The following is a 20,004-nucleotide window of genomic DNA, read 5'->3' on the forward strand; positions in this document are numbered from 1 at the left end:
GCATTTTGAGACATGCAATCCCGGACAGAAAATAGACCATAACAACATTTACTAAAGGATCAAAGCTACTTTAATTAATCTGATGGGCAGCGGATCTCCAAAATTAGACATAGAACTGCCCCAAGGAGCTGGTCTAATGATAAATAACCCCCAGTGCCTTCATTATAAAATTTACTGAGACAATTGTTTAAATCACACATTGTACATCAGATTTACACAGGAAACCTACAAATAAGCAGAAAGGAAGAAATGACCAGAACTATGAATAGACGGCTTGTCAGAATTTCCTTGTTAGTGAATAATTCTCAATATGTAAGTAATATAGTGGCCTAAAAAGAATTCGGCCAAAACAGAAATTTATAGCAGCATGGCATTCATTTACATTGGGGCAAATTTATCAAGAACAGTGCAGTGTGTACTATGTGCAGTTTGCCTGTGTAATGTGCAGGGGGCGCCAGATTCAGGATTTGTGGCGAACGGTCTTCATGAATCTGGCGCCCCCTGCACTACCCCAACAGATTGCACTATTATTATTTTGGGTGCATCTTTAACATGGGGCGTGCAACCCCTATTCTGTCGGATAAATCTGGGGCACGTTCCAAATGAGCACCGTAGCCCCTTCAGTGCAGAAATTTGTATTGCATGAAGAATAGCGCTGTCACAACACAAAAGGGTCACGTGCAACACAAAAGTGGTGCAGACAGTTATTAAATACCTGTGCAAGAAGTTTGCACGTGCAAAGTCTGACAAAAAACTTGCACATGGCCCTTAGTAAATGTCCCCCATTGTTATAACTATTTACTGTAGCAAACTATTTCAGCGTTGTATTTATTTCGTTTATTTTGTTAGTGAACTCATATATTATTAATACATAATATTTCATAAAAATGCATTTTAATTTAAAAAAAATATATATATAAAACATATAGGGGGTCATTTATCTTATTTCCCCCTTCTCTGCGCTCTTTTTGGTCCTTTTGTTTTTTGCGCCTTATTAGGCACAAATTTTAAAAAAGGCGCAATTTGTTGCGCACATCATATTTTTGCCTTTCCCAAGAATGGTCAGGACTGGCGTATTGTTGCGCAATTATTTGCACCCACATAGGTGCGATAGTATAATAAATTGGGCTCAAACATCTGTAAACAGGCGCAATGTAATGACAAATAGGGAGCAAAAACATGCGGCGAATTGAGGCGTAACATTCAAAAAAACTATGAATTAGTTGCAAACCTGCCATCACGCATCAAAAAGGCTCAAAAACACCAACGACAAGGAAAAAAAAGACCCCCGTAGTGTATTTTATTATTATGAGTAGTAGTATTTGAGTAGTAGTAGTAGTAATAGTATTATATTAGTAGTAGTAGTAATAATAATAATAATAATAATCATATTTTATTAGTAGTAGTCATCAGGGGTGGACTAAGACCTTCATGGACCCTGGGTTGTATGAATATTATACTATTATATATATACATATAAAATAGTATTTTACTTTTATTGGCAATAGTAGTATTTTAGTATTATTAGTATTAGTAGTAATAGCATTTTAGTAGCAGTAGCATTTTATTAATAGTAATAGTAGTAGTATTTTATGATGGTTATTATTATTACTACTAGTAGTAATTCTTTTTATTGTTGTAGCTTTTGTTCTTATTAAATACAGGCGACCCCCTACCTAAGAACACGCGACTTACAGACAACCCCTAGCAGTGGCGTAACTAGGAAAGACAGAGCCCCATTGCAGACTTCTGAATGGGGCCCCCCTTCCCACTTTAAAATATGCATATTACACTCACATATATACATATATTTATATACATAAACATATAGTTCTTCACTCATACACACATTTATACACTCTTACATATAGAGCATATACACATCACATATACACCACATAGTGCCATATTCAGGCGTACAGCATATATACATCACATATATGTTATATACATATTATGCTGTACAATGTGCAGCAAAATATGTATAAAATGGTGCAAATTCTCTATTCTTTAGTGTTAGGTTGGATTATGGGGCCCCCTGACACGGTGGGCCCCATAGCAGCTGCTATGACTGCTACCACTGTAGTTACGCCTCTGACCCCTAGTTACAAACAGAGCTCTGGATGTGGGTAATTTACTGTACTTTAGCCTTAGGCTACAATGATGAGCTGTAACAGTTATCACAGGTGCCTGTAATTAAGATTTATTGTTAATCCTGGTTCTTATGGCAACCCAGCATTTTTAAAATCCAATTGTCACAGAGACCAAAAAATATTTGGCTGGGATTACAATGATAAAATATACAGTTCCGACTTACATACAAATTCAACTTAAGAACAAACCCACAGAACCTATCTTGTACATAATCCCCGGGACAGCCTGTATTCAAATAAGTAAAAAGACAAGAATATTTTTACAAATCTTTTATTGGATAGCCGGATGTTTTACCGGTAGTATCTCTACAGCTGGAATATAATCGCCTCCTTGACCTTGACATTTCAGAACAAAGATAATATCATTGTTGGAAATACATAATAGCAAATTCTTAAGAAATATCTGACTTTTGTAAACAGTGAGTTTTGTGTTTTAGAATGAATATAATATGGAGCAATGTGATAGAACATCATACACATCATGTGGAATACACTTCAGAGAAAAGTAATAAAGAAATACTGAAGATTATGAAAAGAGGATTGTCGGCCAATTCCCAGGTAACTACATTCATATCAGTACATTTCTCCTTTGCTTTATAAGTTCAGTTTTTAGGCTGCATTCACACTACCGCAAGGGGGACGTATATACGGCCGAAATACGTCCCCCATAGATGGCAATGGGCGCGCGGCGACCTACGGGAGCGGTACGGTACCGCTCCGTACCCCGGAAAAAGATAGGACATGTCCTATTTTTTCAGGGCATACGGCGCCGTGCGCCATGTATCCCTATGGAGAGGGGCGGGGGTGAGAAGCGCTCACCTCCTCCTCCTCTCCCCGTGCGCTGCCGTGTGCCCGCCGTGCTGCAGTACGGCAGGCACCGGTCGTGTGAATCCAGCCTAATGTGTAGCCCTCAGCATAGCGACAAGGGATTTTTGAAGGGAACCTGTCACAGTAAAATGCAGTGTAATCTGTAGACAGCATGTTATAGAGCATGGGAAGCAGAGGAGATTGTATATAGTGTCACATCTGTATGCAGCATGATATAGAGCAGGAGGACCTGAGCAGATTGTACATAGGGCCACATGTATCACTCGTTTTTTCTGTTGTTTTTGCGCCTTTTCATTCAGGCGCACCGTTTTTGCGCCATTTTTGCGATTAAACGCCAAACTAGCCGCGCAGCAAAAATAACCAGCTTTCCATCATCTATCTTACCAATCCAGATGTTTTGCTGCGCCTAATGATATTCATCACTTGCAACGTTTTCATTTAGGCGCAAAAACGGGCGCAAAAACACTCCAGCCCGAAGGTGGCGTTATCTGAGAAGAAAGCACTGAGCCCCTTTGCAGAAGAGCTCATTTCTAGCAGCAGAGCTCAGCCAGACACTAGAACATATAATAGATACATTAGATACATTGCAGACAGGAGCTGCAGACTCTATTTACAGTTCATCACCTTCTATTTACAAAACATTCTGCAAACTCCTGAGCTCAGAGCAAGTTTGCAGAATGTTGCAGATACTACTTACAAGTGTCCCCCATGTAATTCTGCACAGTATCTAAGGGGGATACTGTGCAGAATTACAGGGGTGCAGCAGGAGACCAGCACTGGGGGATCCCCACCAGGAGAAGCCACTGCTGAGGAGGTCACTGGGTGCAGGGTGTCACACACCTGGGTGCTGCTGTGAGTGTTATCTTCATTCTGGGATGTGGGAGAAGCAGAGAGGAGCTTGTAGCAGGATCACATGTAAGTGCCCGAATCTAACATTGCGCCTAAACTGCGCCTAAACTGCGCCTAAACTGTGTTAAAGTAAAGTGATTAATAAGAGGCAGGAAATTAACTTATCACAGATGGTTGTAGCTTGTGATAATTCTGGCAAAACAGTGCGCCAGAATTTAGGCGCAGCTACTACACTTAGGCGCACAAAAGTGATAAATGTGGCCCATAGTGTCCTATCTGCAGGCAGCATGTTATAGAGCAGGAGGACCTGAGCAGATTGTACAAAGTGTCCTACCTGCAGGCAGCATGTTATAGAGCAGGAGGAGCTGAGCAGATTGTACATAGTGACCTATCTGCAGGTAGCATGTTATAGAGCAGGAGGAGCTGAGCAGATTGTACATAGTGACCTATCTGCAGGTAGCATGTTATAGAGCAGGAGGAGCTGAGCAGATTGTACATAGTGTCCTATCTGCAGGTAGAATGTTATAGAGCAGGAGGAGCTAAGCAGATCATACATAGGGGGACACTAATCATAGTTTTGTAGACTGTTTTTGTCATTCTGCTGCGCAAAAACTGGGCACACTTAGTTAATTTGCTGCATTTTTGTGACTTTTTCTGGCGCACGTCAAAGTCCGGCACTTAGTGGTTTTGAGTCCCTGCGCCTTATCTGACATAGTGAGCGGCTGCTATACAGATGTTTGCACGGGATCTGTCACTAATTTGCGCCTAAAAAGTCCCAAAAATGTCGCAAAAATGCACCTACTCTGAGCAGCTGCACTTGAAAAAAAAAAACAATTTTCATTACTGAAATCAAAGATCTTCGCTTCTTAAGTGAAAAATTATCTCTATGCAACATGGAAAATCCTTCAGCGCAGTTTAAAAATGTAAAATGTCTCCAGGAAGGACTTATTTTCTATAGGATGATATTTCTGAGTGATTATTGTCTTATTGTACAGATCTGGGAATATTATCAGACTCCGTTTCCTATACATTACAGGCAGTCCCCGGGTTACAAGATAGGGTCCATAGGTTTGTTCTTAAGTTGAATTTGTATGTAAGTCGAAACTGTATAATTGTAGATCCAAAATTTTTTTTGTCCCAGTGACAATTGGAGTTTCAAATTTTTGTTGCTGTAATGGGACCAAGAATTATCAATAAAGCTTCATTACAGACACCTTACAGCTGATTATTGCAGTCTGGGACTATAGTAACATCCAGGGAGGTCACCAGAGGTCACAGGGGGCAGAGAGGTCCGTCTTTAACTAGGGGTCGTCTGTAAGTCGGGTGTCCTTAAGTAGGGGACCGCCTGTATAATAAAAAAGGCAAAGAATCATTTGAACAAGAATTTTTTTTTTAACATATCTGTAACTTTTAGTCCTTGCACTTACAGTACAATGTGGCCCGGACATTGTACAAGCTGATACTTTATGTGCAAAAATGAAACCCTGAACATTCTGTCACTTTTTCTCAGTCTCCTTTCATTATTGGTCACACATGAGATCTAATAATTTGAGGCAAATTTGGCGCAAATTTAGGCGCAAATGCTTCAAACATGCGACGATTCCAAAATGCATTTACTGAGGCAAAACTAGATCCATCATAGATTACAAGCCAAAAAAAAGAACAAACCAGGCGCAAAAATAGGCGAACCTGAGACACACTATGATTAATGTTCCCCATAGGGTCCTTTCTGCGGGCAGCATGTTATAGAGCAGGAGGAGTTAAGCAGACTGAACATAGTTTCCTTCCTGTAGCTAGCATCTTATAGAGCAGGAGGAGCTGAGTAGATTGTGGATAGTGTCCTATATGCAGACAGCATGTTATAGAGCAGGAGGAGCTCGGCAAATTGTACATAGTTACCTATCTGTAGGCAGCATGTTATAGAGCAGGAGGAGCTGGGCAGATTGTACATAGTGTCCTATCTGCAGGCAGCATGTTATAGAGCAGGAGGAGCTGAGCAGATTGTACATAGTTTCCTTCCTGTAGGCAGCATCTTATAGAGCAGGAGGAGCTGAGTAGATTGTGGATAGTGTCCTATCTGCAGACAGCATGTTATAGAGCAGGAGGAGCTCGGCAAATTGTATGCAGTTACCTATCTGTAGGCAGCATGTTATAGAGCAGGAGGAGCTGGGCAGATTGTACATAGTGTCCTATCTGTAGACAGAATGTTATAGAGCAGGAGGAGCTGAGCAGATTGTATATAGTGTCCTATCTGCAGGCAGCATGTTATAGAGCAGGAGGAGCTGAGCAGATTGTACATAGTGTCCTATCTGCAGGCAGCATGTTATAGAGCAGGAGGAGCTGAGCAGATTGTACATAGTGTCCTATCTGTAGGCAGCATGTTATAGAGCAGGAGGAGAGCGGCAAATTGTACATAGTTACCTATCTGTAGGCAGCATGTTATAGAGCAGGAGGAGCTGCCTACATAGTGTCCTATCTGCAGGCAGCATGTTATAGAGCAGGAGGAGCTGAGCAGATTGTACATAGTGTCCTTCCTGTAGGCAGCATCTTATAGAGCAGGAGGAGCTGTGTAGATTGTGGATAGTGTCCTATATGCAGACAGCATGTTATAGAGCAGGAGGAGCTCGGCAAATTGTACATAGTTACCTATCTGTAGGCAGCATGTTATAGAGCAGGAGGAGCTCGGCAAATTGTACATAGTGTCTTATCTGTAGGCAGCATGTTATAGAGCAGGAGGAGCTGGGCAGATTGTACATAGTGTCCTATCTGCATGCAGCATGTTATAGAGCAGGTTGAGCTGAGCAGATTGTACATAGTATCCTAAGTGCAGGCTGCATGTTATAGAGCAGGAGGAGCTGAGCTTATTGTTTATAGTGGCCCAGATCTGGCTGTGCCACTTTTCTGTCTAACATTGCTAATAAAAGAAGGTAGAGTCCGCACATGCATGTAAGTAGTGTGTGCCCCAGTGTTGTCGCGGCTGCCCTGTGTACTGCTTAATTGGAGTTTTTGACACTTTTATTACGATGAGTAGACAGAATTGTGTTGCACACTGTATGTTAAAGTTACACCTAATAAAGACTTCCCAAGCTGTGCCGGATGCGTCAGATTATTGAAGACCATGGGGCAGATTTACTTACCCGGCCCAATTCGCGATCCAGCGGCGCCTTCTCTGCGGTGGATTCGGGTCCGGCCGGGATTCACTAAGGCAGTTCCTCCGCCGTCCATCAGGTGGCGCTGCTGCGCTGAAGAGCATCGGAACGCACTGAAATGCACCGAGGCCGGCTGAGTGAAGGTAAGCGTGAGTCCAGCGACACATTTTCCGTTTTTAAATGCGGTGGCTTTTTCGAATACGTCGGGTTTTCGTTCAGCCACGCCCCCTGATTTACATCGCGCGCATGCCGGCGCCGATGCGCCACAATCCGATCGCGTGCGCCAGAATCACGGGGCAATTCAGGGGAAATCGGCGCAAATCGGAAATATTCGGGTAACACGTCGGAAAACGCGAATCGGGCCCTTAGTAAATGACCCCCCATATGCCAGTAATCTTTTATCTGGAAAACTCTGCACTCAGTTTGCCTCACTTTTGATATATCCGGGTCAGTGTCCTATCTGCAGGTAGCATAGTATAGAGCAGGAGGAACTGAGCAAATTGTACATAGTGTCCTTCCTGCAGGTAGCATGTTATATAGAGCAGGAGGAGACGCGCAGATTGTATATAGTTGGGCACATTTACTTACAGGGTCACCGGAGTTCTCCGTGCATGCTCCGTGCAGATAGGATACTATGTACAATCTACTCAGCTCTTCCTGCTCTATAACAAACTGCCTGCAGATAGAGCCCATAGGGGCACATTTACTAATAGCTTCCCGACTATTTCCAATTTCCGCCGCATTTAACAGGGCTTTTTGGCGCACGCGATCGGATTTTGCCGCCCACTTTCATGCGACACAAATCGGGGGGCATGGCCGTTGGATAACCCGACTGATTCGGACTGAGCGCGGGATTTAAAATTCAAATTGTATCGCAAGACATGCACTCACATACACTGGGACGAAGAAGGGGAACTCCGGCGGACCTCAGCAGGGAAGCAACACATGCAGGATATCGGGCGCACGATCTTAGTGAATCGCGGCAGACTTCATCCTTGTTGGACAACGCACCTCGGGGATCGCGACAGGACGGGTAAGTAAATGTGCCCCATAGTGTCCCCAAGGGTTGCGCGCTGCAGTTTTGTCAGACTGTGCATGTTCTTCTAGGCTAAAACAGCTTGCACGGGTATTTAAGAAGTGCCCACGCCACTATTGTGTCCAACGCGATCCTTTTGTCCAACGACAATGCTCTGTGCCGCAAAGCAAGAAGATTCTGTGTCCAATTTGCTGAATGTGTCGCTTCCCTGCTCAGGTCCACCGGAGTTCACCATCTTCCTCCCGGTGTATGTAAGTGCATGGCGTGTGACACAATTCTTAAGTTAAATCCCGCGGTTTGTCAGTATGGCCCAAGAAAAGGCTAGGCCCCGCTGGGGAATGTTGCACGTGCGACACAATCGCCTACTACATACCTGTCCTAGCGGCATGATCCCCGAAAACGTTGGAAAAGCCCCTATGTACAATCAGCTCAGCTCCTCCTGCTCTATAAAATGCTGCCTTACATAAGACACAACGGGGGAGATTCATCAAAAGTGCCTGAGAGCAAAACTGTTGTAGTTGCTCAACCAATCAGAGCTCAGCTTTCATTTTCCCCACAGCAGTTTATAAAATAAAAGTCCTGATTGGTTGCCATGAGGAACTAGAACAGTTTTGCTCTCAGACACTTTTGATAAATGAGGCCTACGTATAAACTGCATGGTCATAGTGTTATCACACATTATTCTACACATGTAGAAGCAAAATAATTTTTACACTAAAGTTTTTGTGGTCACCAGCAAGGACAGACTTTCACCATAAATAGGGTCAACAATGAAGCCTCTAGAGTCACCCAATCACGGCTGGAGGAGTCACATTTGTCACATTATAACGTGGTGTATTCTAGGACATTATTATCCGGGTCAGATAAGACTAACGCATGGTTCTGGACTTCTGCAGAAGATGTCGTAGTATAAAAGTGTCATGTTTGCTCTTTTGTCCTCCTCTTCCTCCTTCTTCACAGTTTCTTGAAGTTCTGTTCAAAATGTAGAGAGAGACAATTTCCACATCTGTGGTGAGCAATATAGAAAACAGAACTTCTCCAAAAACCTCATAACACTGTTTTTCCCAAACAGACGTCGTAGTCTTCTGCTCACAATCTGCATGTGAACCCGATATCTACAGCGCAGCGGAGGCCACGAGCGGAGCCACCGGAGGGGACACCATGGGCACAGCCGCGCTGACCCTGCTCATCCTGATCAGTGTCAGAGATGGTACGTTTCTCACTTTATAGAATTTGTATAACAGATCGTAAATTTTTCATATTTGGTTGTGAAATAATATATGGCCTCAAAAACCTCTAACTGCAAGCAGTAGTCTGGGCTCCGGATTTATAGATGTTTCCTTCAAGTTGCTGCTCCTTAAACCTCCGTGAATGGAGATTTCCTGATATCACTGATATCCACACATTTTCTGATACAGGCGGTCCCCCACTTAAGGACACCTGACTTAGGGTGATGCCACACGTGGCGTTTTGAACCCGTTTTTGGTCCGTTTTTAAGCAGTCCGTTAAAAAATGCATGCGTTTTTGACAGGTTTTACCAATTATCTTAATTAAAACTGGTCAAAAATGGTTGCGTTTTCAAAAAACGCATGCGTTTTTGGACAAACTGCTTAAAAAACGGGTTCAAAAAGCCATGTGTGGCATCACCCTTACAGACAACCCCTAGTTACAGACAGACTGCAATAATCAGCTGTAAGGTGTCTGTAATGAAGCTTTATTGATGATCCTTGGTCCCATTACAGCAAAAAGTTTTGACTCTTCAATTGTCACTTGGACAAAAAAAAAATTTGTCTGTATCTACAATTATAAATTATACAGATTCGTCTTACGTACAAATTCAACAAACCTATGGAGCCTATCTTGTATGTAACCCGGGGACGGACTGTATATAGTTTTACATGCTGGGATGTTACACAACAAGTGAGTGATGCAGAACTGATTTATATAGTCACCGGGGGTCATTTAGCACATTTTACTTTTGTCTTGCTGTGTTTTGCGCCCAATTTGTCTGTCTTTGTAGTCTCAGCACTTTGGGGTTTTCTTTTAGACTTTTTGGCGCACATTTTTACGCAACTCATACCATAGGCTTTCCTATGTATGGGCTGGACTGGAGTGTTTTAGTGCAATATTAAATGAGGAGCAAACATCTGGAAGCAGGAGAAATGCAAAAACAAATTAGGCGCAAACCAGGATTACTGCTACACGGCGAACTCCAGCGCACTGCTTGAAATAGATGCAAATACCTCAATGCGCCAAAATTGTCTCTAAAATACAACCAAAAACATGCATCAGACTAAATATGGGATAGATAGATAGATAGATATATGATAGATAAATAGATATCTTAGATATATAGAGGAGATATATGTTATGATATTATATAAAGATAGATAGATATGAGATTGTACACAGTGCTGCCTTAGGGGGACATACTGGGGCTCATTTACTAAGGGTTCACTTTTGTCGGACTGTTCGTCTTTTTTGGGGATTGCGCGGCTTGGACAGGTATTTAACAGGTGTCTGCAGTGGGATTTTGGCGCACGTGATTTCTTTTTGGTGCAGCTGCGCTGGCTTCCATGCGACACGAATTAGGGGGCAGGCCGTTGGACGATCCGGCTGATTCGGACTGAGCGCGGGATTCACACTTTCAAATTGTGTCGCAAGACAATGCGCTTACATGCACCACTTGGTGAACTCCGGGGGACCTGAGCGGGGAAGCGACACATGCAGGATATCGGGCGCACAGTATTGGTGAATCGTGTCACAATGCATTCTCGTCGGACAATGCACTTTCGGTGAACTCCAGCGGCCGGGTAAGTAAATGTCCCCCATTGTGTCTCAGGTTTGCCTACTTTTGCACCTGGTTTGTTCTTTTTTTTTTGGCTTGTGATTTATGATGGATCTAGTTTGGCCTTAGTAAATGAGTTTTTGAATTGTCGCATGTTCGATTAATTTAAGCCTAATTTTGCGTCAAATTTGTCTCAAATTATTACCCTACAAAGTAGATCTCATGTGTGACCAATAATGAAACAGGATTGAAAAAAGGTGACAGAACGTTCAGGGTTTCATTTTTGCACAAAAAATGTATCAGCTTGTACAATGTCCGGACCACATTGTGCTGTAAGTGCAAGGACTAAAAGTTACAGATATGTAAAAAAAAAATTCTTGCTCAAATGAGTCTTTGCCTTTTTTTATTATAATATACAGGAAATGGAGCCTGATGACATTTTTAGATCTGCACATTGAGATTCCCAATAAGGGCCAGATGTATCACTCGTTTTTTCTGTTGTTTTGTGCCTTTTCATAGCCACTAGCCACCGAAATAACCATGTTTCCCTCATTTATTTTACCAATTCAGATGTTTTGCTGCGCCTAATAATTGTTCATCATTTGCGACCTTTCATTCAGGCTCAAAAACAGGCACAAAAACACTCCAGCCTGAAGGTGGCGTAAACTGAGAAGCAAGCACTGAGCTCTTGTGCAGAGCAACTCATCCCCAGCAGCAGAGCTCAGCAGACACTAAGTGCAGTCTCTGTTTACAGTTCATGAGCTTCTGTTTACAAAACAATCTGCAGAATCCTCAGCTCAGAGTAGGATAGAAGAGAAGTTTGTAGGTGCTGCAGATCATAGTATCATAGTATATAAGGCTGGAAGGAGACGCAAGTCCATCAAGTCCAACCTTCAAGAATTAAATAAATGTTTTATCCCCATAACCCGTGATATTTGTTCTCTCCAGAAAGTCATCCAGGCCTCTCTTGAACATGTACATAGAGTCGGCCATAACAACCTCCTGCGGCAGAGAGTTCCATAGTCTCACTGCTCTTACAGTAAAGAACCTTTGTCTATGGTGATGGTAAAATCGCCTCTCCTCTAGGCGTAGAGGATGCCCCCTTGTCCTGGTCACAGGCCTAGGTATAAAAAGATCTTTGGAGAGATCCTTGTACTGTCCGTTCAGGTATTTGTACATTGTAATGAGGTCTCCCCTCAGTCGTCTTTTTTCTAAACTGAATAATCCCAAATTTTGTAATCTGTCAGTGTATTCTAATCCCCCCATTCCCCTAATAATCCTGGTTGCTCTCCTCTGCACCCGTTCCAGCTCTATTATATCCTTTTTATACACTGGTGCCCAAAACTGTACACAATATTCCATGTGTGGTCTGACCAGGGATTTGTATAAGGGCAAAACTATGTCTTTATCATGAGAATCTATTCCTCTCTTGATGCATCCCATTATTTTATTTGCTTTAGCAGCAGCCGCCTGGCTCTGGTCACTAAAATTAAGTTTACCATCCACCAATACGCCCAAGTCCTTTTCAGCTTCAGTTTTACTAAGTAATTGACCGTTTAGAACATAATTATACTTTTTGTTTCCATGGCCCAAGTGCATAACTTTACATTTATCTACATTAAACCTCATCAACCATTTCTCTGCCCATCCCTCAAGCTTCCACAAATCCCTCTGTAATGCTAAACTATCGACCTCAGTATTTATTACTTTACACAGCTTAGTATCATCTGCAAATATTGAAACTTGACTGTGTAAACCCACTACAAGGTCATTAATAAAAATATTAAAAAGAAGTGGCCCCAATACTGACCCCTGTGGCACTCCACTGGTAACATCAACCCAATCTGAGAATGTGCCATTAATGACCACCCTCTGTTTTCTATCACTAAGCCAATTACTTACCCATATACACAGATTTTCTCCTATTCCCAGCAGTCTCATTTTATATACCAACCTTTTATGTGGCACGGTGTCAAATGCCTTTGAGAAGTCCAGATATACAACATCCACAGCGTCCCCCAGATCCAGTCTTGAACTTACCTCCTCGTAGAAACCAATCAGATTAGTCTGACAGGACCGATCTCTCATAAACCCATGCTGACGCTGGGTTATAAGGTTGTGCACAGTGAGATACTCCAGGATAGCATCTCTAATAAACCCCTCAAATATTTTCCCCACCACAGCAGTTAGACTTACGGGTCTGTAGTTTCCAGGATCGCTATTTGATCCTTTTTTGTATATTGGTACCACATTTGCTATGCGCCATTCCTGTGGAACATAACCAGTCCTCAGTGAATCTTCAAATATTAAAAATAACAGTCTGTCTATCACGGTACATAGTTCATGCAGAACCCGGGGGTGTATGCCATCTGGCCCCGGTGATTTATCTATCTTAGTGGTTGCGAGGCGGCGCCGTACCTCTTCCTGGGTTAAACTGTTGACATTATAAAAAGATTTTACATTATTCCTCATTGTGTCTTCCACCAGGGGATTTTCCTGGGTAAAGACAGTTGAGAAAGCGACATTCAGTAGATTGGCCCTTTCCTCGTCTCCTTCCACCATGACCCCCATGTTATTTCTAAGGGGACCCACACTCTCTGTTTTTAGTTTCTTATCATTTATATACTTGAAAAATAATTTGGGATTATTTTTGCTCTCCCTGGCAATATTTCTCTCAGTCTCTATTTTTGCGGCCTTTATCTGCTTTTTACAGGATTTATTTTTCTCTCTATAATCCTGTAATGCCTCATCGCTACCTTCACGTTTTAGCACCTTAAACGCTTTATCTTTCTCGCTTATTGCTTTCCTTACAAGACTAGTTAGCCACATAGGGTTTTTCTTGTTCCTTTTATGCTTTTTCCCATAAGGTATGTGTTTCTCACAGGACTTTTTCAGAATATATGAGAAAAAGTCCCATTTTTGGGGGGGGCTTTTGTCCTTGAGAGCATTATCCCAGTCTATGCCTTTAAGGTCTTCCCTTAGTTGCTGAAAATTTGCCCTCCTGAAGTTTAGAGTGTTGGTTGCCCCTTCACTAACGCTCTTAGTAAAGCGTAATACAAAATCAATGATATTATGATCACTATTCCCCAGGTTCCCCCCAACCTGTAGTTTTGATATCCTATCAGGTCTGTTGGTAAAGATAAGGTCCAGCAGTGCCCCCCCTCTTGTTGGCTCCAGGACTAGTTGCGACAGGTAATTGTCTTTTGTTGTTGACAAGAACCTGCTACCTTTGAAGGACCTGCAGGTTTCTGCCCCCCAGTCAATATCTGGGTAATTGAAGTCCCCCATGATAAGTACTTCACCTTGCTTTGAAGCCGCATCCATTTCACTTATCAGCATTTTCTCTGCTGCCTCCATTATATTTGGAGCCTTATAACAAACCCCTAGTAATATTTTATTTTTATTTTTCCCTCCTCTTATCTCCACCCATAGGGACTCTACATTTGCGTTACTGATGTCATCTCGCAGGACGGGCTTGAGGCAAGAATTCACATATAAACAAACCCCTCCCCCTTTTTTATTTATACGATCCTTTCTAAAAAGACTATAACCATCTATAGTAACAGCCCAGTCATAGCTACTGTCCAGCCATGTCTCGCTGATACCCACTATATCATATTTCCGTTCCAACATCAAGAGTTCCAGTTCCTCCATTTTGTTTGTGAGGCTTCTGGCATTTGTGTACATACACTTTATATGGTTTTCCCTGTCCGTATTCCTTTTGTCCTTATTCCCCAATCTCATTCCAGCCCCCCTTCCTCCCCCATGGACTATGGCTCTTCCCAGCTCTCTATGTACACCGTCTATTTGCCCTGCACAAGTGTAGTTGCCCTCCCCCCAGGTCTCTAGTTTAAACACTCCTCCAACCTTCTAGCCATTTTTTCCCCTAAAACAGCGGCCCCCTCCCCATGGAGGTGCAGCCCATCCCTACTGTAGAGCCTGTAGCCCACAGAAAAGTCATCCCAGTTCTCCATGAACCCAAACCCCTCCTTCCTACACCAACTTTTGAGCCACTTATTTACCTCCTTGATCTCCCGCTGCCTTTCTGGTGTGGCACGTGGTACAGGTAGTATTTCGGAGAAAATTACCTTTGAGGTCCTTGCCCTGAGCTTATGGCCTAAATCTCTGAAATCATTTTTAAGGACCTTCCACCTACCTGTTACTTTATCATTAGTGCCAATGTGGACCATGACCGCTGGTTCCTCACCAGCCCCTCCCAGTAATCCGTCAACCCGATCCGCAACATGCCGAACCCGAGCAACACACAACACACTGTTCGGTATGCACGGTCTTTGTGACAGATTGCCCTGTGTGTTCCCCTAATAATGGAATCTCCCACTACCAGCACCTGTCTGACCTTGCCTGTGCTCCCATTACCCTTCTTACTGGAGCAGACATTCCCCTGGTTGCTAGCGGCCATGTCTTTCTGCAGCATTGCTACCCCAGAGCTGGTATCCCCCAGAGAATTGTCCCGTGTAGCAGGATGATCACACTGGTGTCTGAGGAGGATACTGACCAGAACTACAGGGGGGCAGCAGAAGATCAGCACTGGGGGATCCCCTCCAGGAGAAGCCCCTGCTGAGGAGATCGCTGGGTGCAGGGGGTCACACACCTGGGTGCTGCTGTGAGGGTCATTCTCATTCTGGGGTGTGGGAGAGAAGCAAAGAGGAGCATGTAGGAGGATCACATGTAAGAGCCCGAATCTAATATTGCACCTAAACTGCGTATAAAGTAAAGTGAGCCCCATTGTATTACAGAAAAAAATCACTTTAGAAAAATTCCATGGTGATGCTTGGTAAATGGTCACTCCTGTGTTACATCTTCCAGAATTTACGCTTTCTTGCGTCAGTTGTGTGCAGGGTCTGGGTTTCCATCTTTGTTGCTACTTTTGCTTCCATAATAAATCTGATGTCGGTAGTTTTTCTGTGTAGATACTGTGGCCGGTTGATATCAAGCGGTTAGGCCCCTTCCACACTTGCGTTGCAGATCACGTCAGAGTCTGATCAGGGTGCGATCAGGGTTTGGTCAGTGAAAAACTGACATTTTGGGGGTCATTTACTAAGGGCCCGATTCGCGTTTTCCCGACGTGTTACCCGAATATTTCCGATTTGCGCCGATTGTACCTGAATTGCCCCGGGATTGTGGCGCACGTGATCGGATTGTGGCGCATCGGCACCGGCATGCGCGCAACGGAGATCGGGGGGCGTGGCCGAACGAAAACCCGACGTATTCGGAAAAACCGCCACATTTAAAAACCGAAAAAGTGTCGCCTGGGAAGCGCTTACCTTCACCTGGTCCGAGGTGGTGCATTCCGGCGCGTTGAGATGATTTTCAGCGCAGCAGCGCCACCTGGTGGACGGCGGAGGAACTACCTTCATAAATCCCGGCCGGACCCGAATTCTGTGCAGAGAACGCGCCGCTGGATCGCGAATGGGCCGGGTAAGTAAATCTGCCCCATTGTATCAGAGTTCAATCAGTTTTCAGTCAGAGTTTGTTCCATGCCTTTCACGCGCAGATAACGTATCCTATGAAAAGGTCATCAGCAGATCATGCCCCAGCAAACCTCTTCAAGACCGAAGACCCTCACTAGACCATTGGTATCAACCATGTGAAAGCAGAAGTCAACGAGAAAAGATAGAGACATTAATGCAAGAGGAAAGAAAACCAATTTCCTTATGCAACATGTTTCCTGAGTCTCACAGCGTCTCTACAATACATGTACAGTCTCCATCCATGTTGACATTGCCCAGAAAATCTCACTTCCTTCTCTTTGTTGGGAGAAATTATACTGCTGAATTATCAAAAAAAAAAACTTCTCCTCAGAAGTTGTGGCTTTCTTTTTCTTGTAAACGTTGCAAAATATTTTTTAACACGTAAAACTATGAGACCTTAGTGGGACAGAAAAAGAACTGATGTTGCCATAAACGTTGAGATCTTAAGTAGAGCTCCGGGTCACTGTGTAATGTGTGGGCGGCCGGCAACATGATAAACTTCACCAGAAATGGAGTCAATTCTTAATTTACTTAAAGGGGTATTACAATGAAAACAATTTACATGTCACTTCAAAGTTGATTTGACCCACACTGGGTCATGAAAGAATCAAAACCTAGAAGGTGTTACACTGCTTGACAACATAGTGGTAGTGGTTTCTTAGGACAATTGCTGATGACAGGTTCTCTTTAAAGCAAAGTACAGAGATATTCATAATAGAAACCTGGAGTGTTCCGGACCTCAGACTGGGCAATATGATAAGTTTCAAAAAGTAATGTATGAGGATCCAAAAGTGTTGGAAAATGCAAAGCACAGCGCTCACCTATCTCCATCAGTAAATGGGAGTACTGGGGATGACCAAGCGCTGTGCTCAGCATTTGTCAAACGCTTCCATAAAGTTGGATGGAGCAGTGGGGTCCATGCTTGTCTTGGCAGGACCCCAGTTTTCCGTAGCGGTGAAGGTCTTGTTCTCCCGATAAGCCGTGTGACCCTCACCAATCATCTCCTGTCATGTGCATAGAGAATAACCTATTTAATAAATAGTATTCCTTAGGTCTTTATCCCATAAAACCTCACTAATGATATCATAATTTCTCATCAGGTCTTCTGGATGGCACCATGAATACCTTAAATGGTCTCTAAGTTTTTAACAAAGGTTGAAAATATCAATAATATACTGTATATATAGTTTAGTATAAGCCGACCCGATTGTAAACCGAGACTCCCAAATTTCACACAAAAACTGGAAAAACCTATTGACTCGAGTATAAGCTTGAGGGTGAGAAATACATTGGTCACAGCCTCCCCAGTATATAGCCAGCCAGCCCCCTGTAGTATATAGCCTGCCAGCACCCTTTAGTATATAGCCTGTCAGCCCCCTGCAGTATATAGCCACCAGCCCCCTGTGGTATATAGCCACCAGCCCCCCTGTAGTATATAGCCACCAGTTCCCTGTAGTATATAGCCTGCCAGCCCTCTGTAGTATATAGCCAGCCTCCTGTAGTAAATAGCCTGCCAGCCCCTGTAGTATATAGCCTGCCAGCCCCCTGTAGTATATAGCCAGAAGACCCTGTAGAATGTAGCCTTCCAGTCCCTGTAGTATATAGTCACCAGCTCCCCTGTAGTATATAGCCTGCCATTCCCCTGTAGTTCATAGCCACCAGTCCCTTGTAGTATATAGCCTGCCTGCCCCAATAATATATAAATTCCCACCACCCTGTAGTATATAGCCTGCCAGCCCCCTAGTATATAGCCTGCAGCCCAATATAATGCTTGTTTTTTTCTTGATTGAAGTATAAGCCGAAGTGAGGATTTTTTGTGCTGAAAAACTCGGCTTATACTCAAGCATATTTGGTAATAGAATACAAAAAACTTTGTACAATATCATATCTTATCTGAGAGTTTTTTTCCTTCTCCTCTGAAAACTATCAGCAGAATTTTCCCAGGAACAGACAGAACCATGACATGACATATCTCACTACTTACTTTGTGTTCTTCTGTTTAGTTAAGTATTGACTTCTCCGCTCTTTATGTTTGTCAGGTTTGAAAAACCAAGACCCAGTGCCTGCAAAAAGTGAAGAAGTGATAGAAGCCGGGAGCAGCGTCACATTAAAATGTGCCGGTAACGGAACGGTGAAATGGATCGTTCAAGGAGGAAAAAAAGACATTCGGAATGACACAATTCTCATACGGAAAGCTTCATTCAAAGATACAAGAACATACAGCTGTGTATACGATGCCCCCGGTTCTGTAGAGAATGTAGCAGTGCATCTCTTTGTAAAAGGTAACAGTACTGAACTAAAGGGAACCTGTCATCAGGAACGTCATTTTTACATGATGACAGGTTCCGATAGCCTTTTCCATGTTGATTTCAAATATGCCTTTATGGTGCATCTGAATAATTCCAGTGGTTTTTAATAGTTTTTTAAAAACATTACCTTGCTCCCTGCCAGCAGTGTATGGTGAGTCCTGGGGGGAAGGCCGTTTAAATGGCACAAGTCGTCTTCTCCTCAATTTCTCCTTCCCTCGTCCTCACTCATTGCCCTTCCCCTCTTTCTACCTCTCCCCTGCTCCCTCCACTGCTTACTTCATTCTCATTTGAACTGCCCCACCCTGGGACTCATCACACACTGCTGACAGGGAGCAGGGTATTGAAACAAATAAATTAATTGAAACAATTAAAAACCATGGGAATTATACAGATGCACCACAAAGACATATTTGAAATCAACATGCCAGAGGCTATTGGAACCTGTCTAAAAATGACCTTCCTGATGACAGGATCCCTTAAAGAATCTAGAGTTGTTGAATGTCAGACAAGTTTTTCTAATTTCATCCATCTGATTTATTTGATTTACCTCTGGGTCCTCTTCATTCCTTTCACAGATTCCTCAAACTACTTGAATGCTCTATTTGGGGTTGTCATACGTTTTGATGAACACCAGGATGCTGTAATTCCATGTCTGTTAACAGATCCCTCAATTCCAGAATCTGCAGTTTCCTTGGAACCATTGGACTATTTCAAAAAAGTGACTACGGAGTTTGATGCTAAAAAAGGCTTTACGATTCGTAATGTGCAGACTGATCTTAATGATCATACATTTCGATGTACTGTCACTGTGAATGGCAAGAAAAAGGACACTCACTCAATGAGGATTTACGTAGAAAAAGGTAACGAAATAGAAGCTGCATTTATATATTTGCATCTATTAAAGGGGTTTTCCCACTAACGCAAGTTAGGCCCTATTCATTAAATTACTAGCACAATCAGGTAGGGCAGTGGTGGCGAACCTATGGCACGGGTGCCAGAGGTGGCACTCAGAGCCCTTTCTGTGGGCACCCAGGCCATCACCACAGAGGACTCCATGTATCTTCCTGCAGTCCCAGACAGCCCAGGACTTGCTGTGCACAGAGCTATATTAAAGTGACAGCTCTACCTGGTACTATTTTCTGCTTTATTGGTCTCCTCAGGTGCTGGTATCAATGAAAACTGTGACAGAGAAGGGAGTATAAATCACAAATTAAATTTCTGTGTTGGCACTTTGCGATAAATAAGCGGGTCTTTGTTGTAGTTTGGGCACTTGGTCTCTAAAAGGTTTGCCATCACTGAGGTAGGGTATGAAATGTCCTTCCTAAAATTCCCTCTTTTATGTCAGCTCTCACCCATTTTTGCCTCCCTAGTGATCTGCAAATGAGCTGAGAAGAGTTAAG

The 20,004-nt window shown here is 43.2% G+C and overlaps 1 protein-coding gene across 2 annotated transcripts in view; it reads left to right on the forward strand.

Annotated features, from left to right (window-relative positions):
- The first annotated feature begins 218 nt into the window (after nt 1-218).
- CSF1R (colony stimulating factor 1 receptor) overlaps nt 219-20,004 on the forward strand; it is a 49,624-nt gene continuing 29,838 nt past the window's right edge. Inside the window, exons 1-5 of one of the 2 annotated variants that reach the window (XM_072145600.1) lie at nt 219-312; nt 2,591-2,711; nt 9,088-9,225; nt 18,335-18,577; nt 19,180-19,464. In XM_072145600.1, coding sequence (XP_072001701.1) covers nt 9,177-9,225; nt 18,335-18,577; nt 19,180-19,464 — 577 coding nt within the window. In that variant the 5' untranslated portion in view covers nt 219-312; nt 2,591-2,711; nt 9,088-9,176. Of the gene's footprint in view, nt 313-2,590; nt 2,712-8,973; nt 9,226-18,334; nt 18,578-19,179; nt 19,465-20,004 lie in introns of those variants that run through there. The other variant, XM_072145599.1, reaches the window with a different exon arrangement.

Source organism: Engystomops pustulosus, chromosome 4 (assembly GCF_040894005.1).
Source record: "Engystomops pustulosus chromosome 4, aEngPut4.maternal, whole genome shotgun sequence".
Classification (NCBI taxonomy): domain Eukaryota; kingdom Metazoa; phylum Chordata; class Amphibia; order Anura; family Leptodactylidae; genus Engystomops; species Engystomops pustulosus.